The sequence below is a fragment of the Pongo pygmaeus genome, chromosome 2 (assembly GCF_028885625.2).
Source record: "Pongo pygmaeus isolate AG05252 chromosome 2, NHGRI_mPonPyg2-v2.0_pri, whole genome shotgun sequence".
Taxonomy (NCBI): Eukaryota; Metazoa; Chordata; class Mammalia; order Primates; family Hominidae; genus Pongo; species Pongo pygmaeus.
The window spans coordinates 101,479,188-101,492,694 of record NC_085930.1 but is presented as its reverse complement, the minus strand read 5'-3'; the positions used below and the strand labels follow the sequence as shown (position 1 = coordinate 101,492,694).

The following is a 13,507-nucleotide window of genomic DNA, read 5'->3' as shown; positions in this document are numbered from 1 at the left end:
GGCCCCAGAGTGCACAGGGGTAAGTGGCGGGGCTGGCCCTCTTCAGGCACTCCCAGTCCTCCGTCTGAAGAGCCGGCTCAGGAGGCGGCTGCCACTCCCACCCCCACCCCGTCCTGTGCTTGGGCACGCTGGCACTGCCAGGCACTTACTCGGTTTGTCGAGGGCCCAGCCCCCAGCCCAGCACCCGCGGGCTTCCCCAGGCCTGGGCGAGGGCAGCAGGAGGGAACAAAGGCCCAGTCTCTGCCTGCTCAGGCCCCCACCCCCTTTGCCTGCCCCTGGCACAGAAGGAACAGGGCCCTGAGGGAGCCCAGGAGCAACAGCAGCACCGCCCCCTTGTCGAGGATGCAGCGAGAAGCCCCCTCCCACCCACACAGGCCTGCCGGCTGAGCGGCAGGATTCTTCCACGCTCCAGATGGGAGTGTTGGGGGGTAGAGCTGAGGGACTGCAGTCACACAGCTGAGATTTGCACCCAGGCCCCACAGTGGGCAGAACCTGTCCTCTACCCCTTGCCACAGGCTGCGCATGATGGTTGTGACTGTTCTGGTGCAGTATAACTGAAGAGCAGAGATGTGGGAAAGAAGAGAAGGAGAGCCTGGGCACACCCCAACAGGGCAAGTCCCAGGCTGAGCCGCCCTCACCCTTTTGGCTCTACCCACCTACCTTCCACCTGGGTCCAGCTCAGTGCTGATCACACAGTTTGCTGAAGGGATAGAGCTGGGGAATGTCAGAAATGGAGAAACTGAGTCAGCTTCCAGGCCTCTTAAGTCCTTGACTGGGGCTCACCTTATCCAGCCAGAGGCAAGGGAGACCTAAGCCACTCTGGAGCCTCCATTTCGTGATCTGTAACTCAGGGCTTGTGGCCCACTGGGGGCCTCACTTCCCCAGACCTCCTCCCTGCTCTAGCCCAGGGCCTCGCTTAGACCCCCACCGCCAGGGGAGCCTGGACGGAGGCCCATGCCCAACCTTCCTTGTACACGCCTGAGCACGGCTGATTCCTCCCTGTGAACCCAGGCCAATAATGTGCTCGTCATGCCACAAAGCTGAAAAGCACTCAGGAACCAGGTGCAATCGGCCTAAGGGACCTGTCCAAGGCCACCCAGCCCTTAAGAAGCAAAGAAGGGCTGAACTGTCACTGCCCACTGACATCCCAGGACCTGCAGGGGCAGGGTTAAATGCACATTCCCCTCTCACCCACACAGCAGCAAGAGAAAGGGTTAGGGTCCTGGGGGCTGCAATCTGAGCAATGCCTAAGCAGACAGCCTCGGACAATGAAGGGCGAGTCAGGGCTCAGTTGTGTGAACTTGGTATACACAACCTCTCCAGGCCTTGATTTCAGCAGAAGCCCACAGAGAAAGCCCTGATGCCTCTGCCTGCCAGTGCCTAAGGGCTGGGGAAATGCCACCTGCCCCAGCTGCATCCAGAAACTTTGGCTGCTCCCTCCCATCTGCGGAGCACCTTGATTAGTCTAAGCAAGTGGCCAGCAGACCCCAAGCAGAACCAGGCCAGTGCCTCACAGAGCAGGCACTAGGATGCCTGTCAACAGTACTCCTTCCCCTCCTTCCCAGGCCCCAAGCCCTTATCGGACACGACTCATTTTAAAGAAAAAATAATATTTATTTGCAATATAAACAAAGTCCCGTTGTTGGTTCGGGATATATATATGTATGTGTGTGTGTGTATATATATATATATATATGTAGGGTCACAAATCTTCCTTCATAAGATCATAAAGCAAAACTGGCCACCTTCTGGCATACCCTCATTTACACAAATCTGGTACATCTTTCTGGGTTTTCTTTTTAAAAATAAAAGAGAGAAAAAGAGAACCATGTACAGCATGGAAGCTTGTTGTCAATTTCTCGACTGTGGCAAGATTTTAATCTGCTGCCCTAAAGAATCCCTGAAAGCCACCCCTGTGAGGTAAGAAGCAGTGGGGCAGAGTTTTTCTGTGGCGTCACTCACATGCTGAGTGCTGCTCCGTCAGGGACCTTGGCCTGACCCCTCTGCCTGCCCCAGGCCCCCATGCAGTCCTGACACCTGGTGGAACTGAGGCTGGAGAAGGAACAAAACTGGAGGAAGATAACGGAATCCGTGGCTTTGTTCTGTGGAGGCAGGGGGAAGTGAACAGAGCCTCACCCCTCTTCTGCTGGTCCATCCTTGCCACACTTGCCCCTGCCCTAGGGTTGAAGTGGGTGCAAGTCTCCTGGCAGTAGAAGGCATGGGCAAGACGAGGGCAGGGCAAGCTTCCAAGGGGTAAGGGGGCTGGGAGTGGCCAGACCAAAGCGACAGCTAGGGAGAGGGAAGAACCTGGAGGTAGAGCTGGGCCCCACCATCTAAGCTCTCCCCAGCCACTGGGCCTCCACTCCCAGTTACAATGAGAGGGGGGAGAGGGGGAGGGGGGGAGAGGGGGAGAGGGGGAGAGGGGGAGGGGGGAGAGGGGGAGAGGGAGAGAGAGGGAGAGAGAAGGAGACGGGGGAGGGGGGGGGGGGAGAGAGAGAGAGAGAGAGAGAGACAGAAGAGAGAGAAGAGAGAGAGACAAACAGACAGACAGAAGTAGTGGCTAAGTATATAAAAGGGCTCAGAGCCCAGGCCCTCCTAGGGGCTGAGCCCAGAGGGCTAATGCTACTGCCTGGCAGCCCCCTGCGGCCCACCTCCTGAGGGACGGTGGCAGGGCCCCAGGTTCCCCACCTTCTGCCTCAGGGAGGTCTGCAGGGACCACCAGAGGGATGGATGAGAGGGCGGAAAATGAAAAGCCCACCATCCAGCCCACCAATCACAACTTGCAGCAGTCAGAGGGATGGATGAGAGGGCGGAAAATGAAAAGCCCACCATCCAGCCCACCAATCACAACTTGCAGCAGTCAGAGGGATGGATGAGAGGGCGGAAAATGAAAAGCCCACCATCCAGCCCACCAATCACAACTTGCAGCAGTCATCACAGGCGAATGCAGGGCTAAGTCAGACTGGGCCAAGGGTGGGAGGCGGCACGACTGGGGGTCCCAATACCTGAAGAGCAGTAAGCCACCCCTTCAAGAAGGGCCCGCCGAGGAAACGGAGGCTTCACACATGTGCAAAACGCATTTGGTCAAGGTCAACATGGGGTCTGTCTTTTCCATTAAAAAACAAAAACAAAAACAAAAACAAACACGATACTTGCTTTTTGAAACTGAATGAAAAACAAAACCGATAACATTTCTCTCTCTTGCAGGATCAGGAAAGGGATGAAATACTGGGTTATACAATCCACTGTTGCATGTAGCCTGAAAATAACACTTTTTGTTATAAAAAAAAAAAAAAGAAAAATCAAGAAGAGCTCAAACACTCTTTGTGCTCCAGGGAGCTTGGATTTACCTGCCAAAAGTAAAAAGTAAACTCAGGTCCATGGATGTGTCTTTAAAAAATAGCCAAACTGGCTGGGCCATCAGCAGAAAGGAGCGTCCTGGACAGGATGAGGCCCTGGTGGACGCCCAAAGCCACGTGTCCGAGAGCCGAGGCCTCTCCAGCAAGCCCTGCAGTGGGAGACCTTGCCTGCGGGTCCCGCCCCCAAGGATGGTGAGGGGCGCTCCGACACCGATGAGCCTGGGCCCCTGGGCACAGGCGACATCTGGGGGTTCCTCAGGCCAGAGGCGGCAGGCTTGGGCTCTCCCACCTAGCCCTGTGAAGAGCCGAGCAGGGGCCTGGTGCCATGCCCCCCGTGCACCAGGCCTCACGTGGACTCCAGCGTATTGAGTGGGAACAGGTTGTGGTTGGTGGGTGTGGAAAAGTAGAGCTGCTCACTCGATGCGTGGTTGTCGCACGGGCTGCTTAGCCCCAGCGTCCGCTCAAAGTCCAGCAGCTGCCCCATGAAGTTGAAGTTGGGCGAGATGTTGGACTTTTTCCTCTTGACAAAGTCGTAGGCGTCGTTGAGTGACAGGTTCATCTTCTGCATCAGATAGGCCACAGTGACCGTCACTGAGCGGCTGATGCCTGCCAGGCAGTGCACCAGGACACCACACTTCTTGGAGCGGGCTTCGTCTGAAACACATTGGCATGGGTCAGGGAGGTGCCTCCTTCAAGGAGCCTTCCCACATGGGTGGGCAGGTGGGGCTGGGGCACAGAGGGCAGCATGGTCGCTGGCTGGTCTTGCCCGACCCCTGAGGGACCTGGCCAAGCCCAGTGTGGGTAGGGCAGCAACTTGGAATAGAGGTCAACAGCACTGCTGTGGAGAGGGCTCTGCACACTTTAGTCCCAAGGCACTGGACACCCGTGTCTCAGTTTCCTCATCTATAAAATGCGCCTATTTATGCACAGTGGTCTCATAAGGACCTGAGCCAAGTGAGGGGTCAACAAACATGAACTACTGTAATGTCTGTGATCATGGCTAGTCTTACCACTACCATGTGCATTATGACTGCTGTCACGGGTGTCACCTGCATCCTCTTGGGTCATCTGCACCATGGCCAGTAAGCCCATTTTATCAACGAGGAAACAGACACAGAGACAAAGTGGCAAGCCCAAGGCCACATAGAAGCTCCTCCTAGCTCAGCACCTGCTGCTGCCAGGCCATGACCTGGGACTGGGGGCTGGGCTGGTTCTCTTGGAGCCGCTCCCATGGGTTGTCCCTGAGAGTCTCCCAGGAAAGTGGCCTGAGGGAGGCTCCTCTGGAAGGAAGTAGGTGGCCTGGCCCTGCACTTCGCTCTGCCCTCTGCCCAGCTAGTCCCCAAGACCTTAACTCCAGCTCCTAAGACACAGGGACTGGGATGGTGGCCACACTATCACCTGTGATGGGGCTTCATAAGTGAGGTGTGCTTAAATGGGCCCCACCCCTGCCACTTGCTAGACCTTCCTCAGCAGGCCCATGTGTCAGTGATATCTCCTATCACAGTTGACTTGATGGGGCCAACCTTCCTGTCCCCTTTCCCCTCCAACCCTCTCAGCTTCCCCCAGTGCCACTCTCAGACTCCTCTGTCTGACACATAGAAGCTCAATAAATACTGGCTGAGCTACTGAACACTCAGTCCTGTAATCTCTCCTGGACCCTGGGGCAGCTGCCTCTCTGTGTGCCACAGCTGTGCCAGGGACATAGATTCACAAGAGGCAGCCATGGGGTCCTTGATGTCCCCACCACCCTGACTCTGAACCCTCCAGGAGCCAGGCACACAGCTAGCACTCAATCAATGCCTTCCTACAAGATGACACATGGGTTCACCCACTGTTCTTCGTTGCCTTTGTCCTGACAGAGCTTCCTCTCCCATCCCCACCCAACCAACCACTAAGCATACAGTAGGTGCTTCCTCCAGACTCAGGGACTGACAGGGAGCCCCATGGCTAAGGCACGGGGGCGGGATAATCTGGCAAGGAGACAGACATTGCGGCTTCATGGGGAGCTGTGTGGTCTGACCTAGAGATTGGGGGTGGGAGAAGGGGGTGCTGGGACCAGCCTCCAGTGGTGACACCAGGATGTGAGGAACGCCTGGCCTCTAAACCCACCTCCAGGTGATCCAAAGAGAGTCTGTTTCTGCTGGCTTTATTTTTGGCCTTTTCAGTGTGTAGCTGGTGACTGATCCTGTCCCACTGACTCCTAAGGGATGCCTGGCCCTCAATTCCTTCACTTGTCAAATGAGGGAAAAGGTCCCCCTACCCAGATGGGGAGGAGCTTTCAGGAAGGATAAAGGTATCCACTAGCCAGGCCCAGCCTGGCAAAGCCTGCTTCTCTCTCTCTATTCCCCTCCTTCGTTGGGGGAGTTCAAATGCTGAGGCAGCACCCCTAGCCCTCTTGACCCAGGGGGTGGGGGGCAGGGGTGAGAAGCTCCAGGCAGCCCCAGTTGCAGCCCCTCCCCCAGGCCTCAGCTTCCTTCCTTCCTCCCAGCCAGGCACCTACTTTTGGTTCCCAGTAAGCGGATGAGGCGGGGAAGCCTCCCACTTCCTGTTGTTAAAGCTAGCCCAGCCCAGCCGCACCAAAACGCCCTCCACTGGACACAGCCTCCATCGGGAAAAGGCAGCCCAGGCCACCCCCACACCTTGCCACTGGAGGCTGGGCAGAAACACTGGGTCACCAAGCTCAGAGATAGAGAGTTTACATTCATCCTGAGCCCCCGTGCCCCTTCCTTGCACCCTGGGCCAGGGGAGATGACCTGTGGTCTCAGCCTCCAGCTGGCCAAGGGGAAAGCAGCAGGGACCCGAGTCTGCTGAAGCTGGGGATATAGGGATTCAGAGGGCACTAAGCCAGACAGCAGGACACACTGCTCTGGGGAAGGCCTTTCTCCACTCCCCCACCTTCTCTTACACTCCTCCCTACACTCCAAGCAAGCCCTACAGGCTGCAGAGAGCATCTGGAGCCTGACTGAGCTAGCAGTCACCATATTTCAATAGCTGCCTGTTTGGGGTGTGCCTCTGGCTCCAGGGCTACCTTTCAGCCCTCTTAGGTCCACATTAAAGCCCAAAGAGGCACTATGACAACCCCATCCTGGAGAGACACGTGTGCTGAGGCATGATGCGGAGCAAGTGAGACCCGTGGGAGGTCTGTGCGCTGTGATGTTTCAGCTTGCTAAGCCCGAAACAACATCTAAGCCAGGAAAACACAAGCTGGACAGCAGAGAGCCCATCAGGTGCTGCCAGCTAGGGGGAGCTCAGGACTCAGGAGACTGCTCAGGCCCCAACAGGTAGAGGGGCCCAAGGGACTTGGTGACTCACAGTAGGCATGGGTACACCCACGGGCACACGCTGGCACACGCAGGGCACACACAGGTCTCAACAGGCCCAGAGGTACCCAGTCAGGCGGGGGTGCCACCCAGAGTCCTACATACACCTTGATGCGCCCACACCCCCCTGCCCAGCACACAGCACCTACCAATGAAGCTGATGGCCTCAGGGAAGAACTGGGAGAGGTTCTGGCTCCAGTGGTCAGAGATGGGGATCTGCTTGTAGGTGAACTCGCCGCCGTGCTCGAAGGCGTTGGGAAGGTTGGGTGTGACATTGAGGATATACTTGATGCCGTACTTGCCGAGCACGTCCAGGTTGGTGGAGTCCTTGGCGCAGCCGAGGTAGAGGTAGGGCAGGATCTGGACAGGGAAGGCTGGTTGGCTGGATGGCACAGGGCTGCCGTCCGACTCGGTGGCACTGCTGGGCAGCTCTCGGTCCGACTCGCCATCGGAGCAGTCAGAGCTGATGCGCAGGCCCCCCAGGCCCAGCACTGAGGTGGGTGGCGAGCTGCTCGGCGAGGAAGAGCTGTCCACGTTGGTCTCGCAGTGCTCAGAGTACTCTGTCTGAAACTTGTTGAAACCACCTGTGTCCGGGGTGAGACAGGGCCTGGGTGAGAGGCTGGTGAGAGCCCAGATGGGCTACACAAGACCAGAGATGGCCAGGACTCTGCACGCCAAACACCGCAACACCGACGATCAGCATGGGCCATGCCAAGCATGTTACACGTGTGCCCTCTCTCGTGTTCTCTCCATCTAAACCATGACCACTTCACAGATAAGGAAACTGAGGCCCCCAGAAGGTGAAATGACGTGCCTGGACTCCAAACTGGTACCCATAACACTTCAGGGCCCCCAGCCATGCCACCAGCTTTAGGGCACTTGAGGACAGGCCCCAGCTAATTCCTCTTCTGCAGCTCCCACACACACCTAGCACCCATGGGTGTTCAATAACAGCTAAAGTGGTAAAGAAAAGCAGACAACCCCATCTTAGCCAGCACCTCTGGGTTGGCAAACTCCTCTTACAGATGAGACCACAGGTGCCAGAGCCACATCTGGCTCAGTTAGAGGCAGAGAGGTCCTGGGCTTCCTGAATGGGAGTCTAGTGGTTGCCCAGCCCCGAAACTACAGCTGGGGAGGGTAGTGGGAAGGTACTGGCTGGCCCCTTCCCCCAGCAGGAGCAGGTTTTTGAAAGGGGTCCTGGCTCCACTTTTCTAGAACCCTCCCTTAGAACACAAGCCGCCCCCAGCCTTGGACCTGCAGCGGGGGAGGGCCACTGGGGCGATACAGGGACAGAAGAAATGGGGAGCCCCTTGCAGCGAGGCATGGGCCCTGCGCCCGAGGGTGCCGCAGGCCTCCCCTCCCCTCCCGCCCGCCCCGCTGCCAGCAAGAGGCCATTTTGGAATGTTAATTGGAAACACCGGTCTCAGCCACTCGCCCCCCGGCGCTGCCTCTCCCTTCTGCAAGCTCCGGGGCAGCAGGCTAGGGACCTGGGGGTCCCGAGAGACCCGGGCCAAGGCAATGGACCCTGCCCATACCCTGCTCCAAGCGCCTCCTAGAGGCGGCAATTCTCCGGTGGAAGGAGCAATTCCCGGATCCAGGAGACCCCAACCCAAATGGTCTCCATGCGCTGGAGATGAGGATGGTGCTATGAAAGGTACCCTTCCTGATCCTGGCCTTCCAGAAACACGAATTCCAGGCTGGACTTGGACGCCCTGCCGCTTTTAGGGTTCTGGGAGGCGGCGCCTTCCACCTCTGAGGGGCTCCACTGGAGCCTAGGCACTACTGTCGCCCCATCAACAGGAAAAAAAAGGAAACCCCAGGCAGGGGAAAGTTTGTTCCACCCACTCGAATCGTGCCGAGAAAGGGGGCGCAGAGGGAGCCCCGCGCCTGCCAAACCACACAGTGGGGACCCGGCTCCAGGAGGGCGGATGCGGGCCGGGGACGACGTGGCGCCCAGAGGGGCAGGCCGAGAGCGTGGAGAGGAAAGCGCCTCCAAGGGGGGCGTCAGGGAGTCGCGGGGGGCCCCGATCCCGTAAGGCGTCTCGGTGCTGCCCTCACCTTGGAGGTAGTAGGCCTGGCAGCCGTCGTCGCGCAGCTTCTGTAGGAGCAGGCCGAGCACGGAGGCGGGAGCGCCGGGCTCGGGCTGCCACTCGGCCGTGGCCTCATCGTAGAGCAGCACGGTGGCCGCCTTACAGCGCGTGGCGAAGCGCTCCTTGTCGGCGTGGTTGGGGATGATGGAGCGGATGGGCAGGTTGCCTTTGCGCAGGCGGCGCAACATGAGGCCCGGGATGGCCAAGTTGATGGCCGTCTCGATGTGCGACGACTCGAAGAGCTCGTGCGGCCGGCAGTCGAGCAGCAGCAAAGACGCGCCGCCGCGCGCCTCCAGCTCCTCCTGCAGCCACTCGGCGCTCTTGCAGGGCATGGCTCCTGCCCCCGTCGCCGCGCCCGCCCCGGTGCCTACGCCGGACCCCGACCCCGCACCGGGCTCGGACCCCGCCCGGGTGCCCCCAGCCGCCGCCGCCGCCCCCGAAGTCGACATGTGCGCCCGCGCTGGGGGGCCGCGGAGCTGGTTTTTCATGGGGAGCGCGGGCGGCCCGGGGCCGGGGCCGGGCAGCCCTGCCCTGGGACGGCGCCCCGGCCGCGCGGGCCCCAGCCGCGTCTCCGGGCGCCCGCCTCCCGCCGAGCTGCGCGCCCGCCGCCCCGGCCTCCCGGCCTCCCGGCCTCCGTCCCGCCCGCCCGGCCCTCCGCGCGCACCGCGGCCTGACAGCCCCAATTAAACGGCGGCTCCGGCGGCCGCGCGCCGAGGCGTTCTCCGGGGGGCGGGGCCGCGGGGGCCGGCGCCCGGGCTTAAAGGCGCAGCGCCTCCACCGGCCCTCCCCACGGGGTACGCGGGCGCGCTCGCGACCCGAGCCCGGGAGACCAGCGGCGGGGCCCTCCCCCACCGCCTTCGCACCGTTGCCCCCTGGACTAGCCCGGAGCTGACTACGATCCGCCTAGGGGCCCCGGCCCAGACGCCCTCACGGGTTCACTCTGCGCGTGCTCCCAAGCTCTTCTGGACACTACGGGAAGAGAGGCCCTGGGGGCGTCCTATGCCTGGCACCCCCACCCGACATTCACAAGAGCATAGTTTTCCTGGGACGGGGCGTGGTGGAGGGGTGGTCAAGCTGAGCAACCTCTCCTCCTCCCTCCTGTCATCCCATTCATTTTTTCTGTCATCGAGTTCATTCAACAAATGAGAATTGAACGCCTACTACGTGCCAGGCACTGTGCTAGGCGATCACCGTTTCAGGGGACCTCATCGTTCCCCTGACGGTCACAGGCTCCAGACCTGAGGGGGAGCGTCTCACGCCAGCAAGCCTGATGGGAAATCAGGACCTGGGCAACTGGCGGGGTAGGAAGACTCAGGGCCGTGCCACCTTCCGTGGGCAGGGGTGGAGAAATCCTGGAAAGGACCAGCTCTGGGAAGGGAACGCGAGCCCTTTAAGAAAGCTTTACAAGCGGGGTGGTGACAGACGCCCAGCGAAGCGCCACGTGACTTTTTCCACGGGGCCGGTGGGCGGGGAATGCTCCTTTATAATCAGCTTTCCTTCCCCTGCCTCCCTCTCAACGGACCAATCAACTTCCGCGGTAGGCGGGCGCCTGCCATGCAGATGGCCAATCCTGGCCGAAAGAGGTGGTGGCGGAGGGAGGCGGGGCCCGCCGCGGTTTCCACCCAGCGCGGGGAAGTGGGCGGGGCCTCCGCCAGCCCTGTGTCTCGATTTGCAGGCAGGCGGGGCAGCGGAGGTGAATGGATCCGCAGGTAGCGCTAGAACAAAGCGGCTAGACGCAGGCGGCGCGCTTGCGCAGGACCTGCAGTGCTTTCCCTAGGGAGCCAGGGTGGCAGCTCGAGGCTGGACCCTGCCGTCTATCTGGTCCATTCTTTTGCCTGTCGGGGTGCCCCTCCTTGGGGCTTAACCCCCCGACTCCGCCCGAGGCTGGTCGGCTCTGAGACACCTTGCCCCCATCCCTGACTGGGGGAGCGGTGGTGCTTGAGGGACGGCCTCTGGAACCCCGAGGATTTGAGCTTTCCGCTAACCTCTGACCAGAAGGCACGAAAAGGGGTGACTCAGGAGCAGTCCCCGCCCGTCTTTCAAGCGAGGGATAGTCTTTCTGAAGGGTTTCATCCTGGGCCACAGGGCTGTATCCCAAAGGAGCAGGGGTCTCTCCCACAGTCACACTCTCAGAGTGTGAAAGGAGAAGCAACTCTCCGCCCAAGATTGTCCTGGGGGTCCTGGGCCTGTGGAAAGAGCTTCCAGGGCCCGAGAGGCCAAGACCCAGATTCTGTCCTGCCACTTGCAGGTGTGTCCTGTGACCTTAGTATGGTTCTTCCCTCTGGGCCTCGGTTCTCCCAGTGTAGGAGAGTGCTAGTGTGGACGGAGCCCAAGCCGTCTATGAATCCATCTGGCTGGGAGGACATGGTCTGAGGCCAGGCCTCTTGGCTGGCAGGCTGGATGCTGCTTGTCAGAGATGGAGGCAGCACTCAAAAAAGAGGCCTGAGCAAACTCCCAGGGGAGGGTGAGCTGCTGAGCAGTGCACCATTCACTCAGCAAGCCTTGCTGAGGGCCTCCTCAGTACCAGCCTGCCTGGAGCTGGAGTGATAACAGTGGAGCCTCCATCCTCCACTCAGGCCTGGCTACCTCTCCCCTCTGCTCCACCATGGGGTTGGATGCTGGTCTGGGTGCTCTCCCAGGCCTACCACAAGATGAACATAGACCCCTCTTTCTCTAGGGGAGAGACTGGTCTTGGTGTTCCCTCCCCAGACGGGTCCATGGTAGCTCAAGAAGGTGTCAAGTGCCCAATAAGTCAGGGTGACATCCCTGAGGGGCAGGCCAGAGTCACATTAACAGGAGGCTCATGCTGTCCTCAAGTGAGACTGGGCGCGTGTCCCATGGCGCTGAAGCATACTCGCTTCTGAGTGCCTGGTGAGGAATGGGCCATTGCTCTCACTAGCAAGGGAACAACTGAAATGGGAGCCTCCTCTGAGCCTCCCCAGCCCCCACTACCCACGCATGAGGAAGAGCTACCCTAGAGAGAGGAAAGGGGTCCCGCCATCCCTCACATTAGCCTGCAATGACTCCTGTCTCTCTCCCTTTAGACTCCTGTAGTGGGGCATACACCCTGGAGGAGAGATCTGTGAGAATGTGTGAAAAGCTCCTGCAGCAGGAGGAGAGGGCGTCCTCTAACAGGGAAGTAAAGAGAGGCAGATTTGGATGAGTGCAGAAGGGGGAGCATGTGGAGAGGGGGTGACAGTGGAAGCAGAGGGTTGGCAGGAAAATTAACCAGCCCCTGAGGTGCCAGCAGGACCCTGGGCCCCCACCGGGCAGGTTGGAGGAGGTTGGAGGAAAGGCCCTAAGTCTTGGTTCTCACTGTGGGGAAGAACCCTCAATCCCAGACTTACAAGGCCCAGAGCAGGGCAGGAACTCGCCTGTGGTCACATGGCAAGAGACCAGAGCTGTCCCTGTCCAGGGCCTTGCCTGGCAGCTGTAGGCTTCCCTCAAGGGAGAGGGTCTTTCTTGGCAGGAACCTGGTGCCCTGGGTGATTCCAAGGCCTTGGAATCATTCTTCCTCTTTAGAAATGTGGTCTTTCCTGCCTTTAGGGTTCAGGCCTTCCCTCACCTGCAGCTCCCAGGAGGGGTGTCCAGCTCACTAGGGTCTCCCTGAGGGGCAGGGTGGGGGAGTGGGAAAGAGGCTGCTGGAAAAGGTCTGTCCCTGGGGATGAGCTGGTTTCAGGAGGGAGAGGGGAAGTGCAGGTGGGACATGCTTGAACTCTCTGAGGGCTGTCCCTCCTTCCCACACAGCCCCAGGCCTTTGCACAGGTATTTTCCCTGCCTGGACAGTTTTCATCCTCAGCCTTTGCCTGCCTTCTGATCCCAGCTCAGAGTCTCTGAGCACAAAGGCCTCCTCTGATCATCCAGGCCCAGATTAGCTTCCCTGCTGCGTGCTCCAAGGACCCCATCCCCTCCTCACCCCATCTTTGCTCTGCACCCTATCACAGTCACTGTCTACCACCACACCACACTTGTCACCCGAACGCCCAGGGGCAAGTCTGCCCTGCCTCAAGCCTGCTGCTCCTCCTGCCATCCCTTCTCATCGCAATCAGCCAACTGCCAGGCCTGAACCCACAAGGCACGTCTGGAGCTGCCTTCCCTGTCTGCACACATCCAACCTCAGAACCACACAGAGAAGGGGCCTTCCTGGCAGCGCAAGGCCTCTCCATGGTGGGAATGTTTCATGGCCCTTTGCTATTCCTCTGGGAGGAGTTGTGGGTCCCGAAGAGCAGATGCAAGCTAGTGTGTACCCCCTTCCCCCCAACACACACATTCATATGGCTGGTTGACCAAGGAGCTGTGTCATCAGAACAGTTCAAGTGCCTAAGAAACAGATTTACCTTTTCCCACTAGTGCCCATGGATTTCTTGCAAACAGGCCACCATGCTTCTAATGGACAGGCTGAGGTGAGGGGAGGGTCAGCTCCTTGCCCTCCTGGTCCTAAGGAGGCTGGCACAAATCCAAGCTAAGGAGGCAGCTTTCTACTGTGGGTCTGTCTCACATCCCACTGTAAGGGATGAGCAAGGGCTGAGCAGTCTGTGATGCCTGTTGCTGGAGAGTTAAGCCAGCCTCTGCCCAGACCAGCTCCACCAGGCTGGAGAGGTGCTCCGATGGAGGCCTGCTGAGACCTAGGCTTGCTCTGCTTGCCCTTGAACTTTGGGACAGCTTCTTCCCCAACCCTTGGTGGGGTGCCTGCCTGGGCCGGTGTTCAGACAGCAGCATCTCAGCCAGGCCAGGAGAG

At 59.6% G+C, this 13,507-nt stretch overlaps 1 protein-coding gene across 1 annotated transcript; it reads right to left on the bottom strand.

Annotated features, from left to right (window-relative positions):
- Positions 1 to 1,593: 1,593 nt before the first annotated feature.
- DUSP7 (dual specificity phosphatase 7) lies at positions 1,594 to 9,436 on the bottom strand. The gene is made up of 3 exons (XM_054482951.2): positions 8,738 to 9,436; positions 6,829 to 7,263; positions 1,594 to 4,013 (listed from the first exon to the last, which is right to left on the bottom strand). Exons 1-3 carry the CDS (start codon positions 9,255 to 9,257, stop codon positions 3,706 to 3,708), a joined length of 1,263 nt encoding a protein of 420 aa, XP_054338926.1. The 5' UTR covers positions 9,258 to 9,436; the 3' UTR covers positions 1,594 to 3,705.
- Positions 9,437 to 13,507: the final 4,071 nt, after the last annotated feature.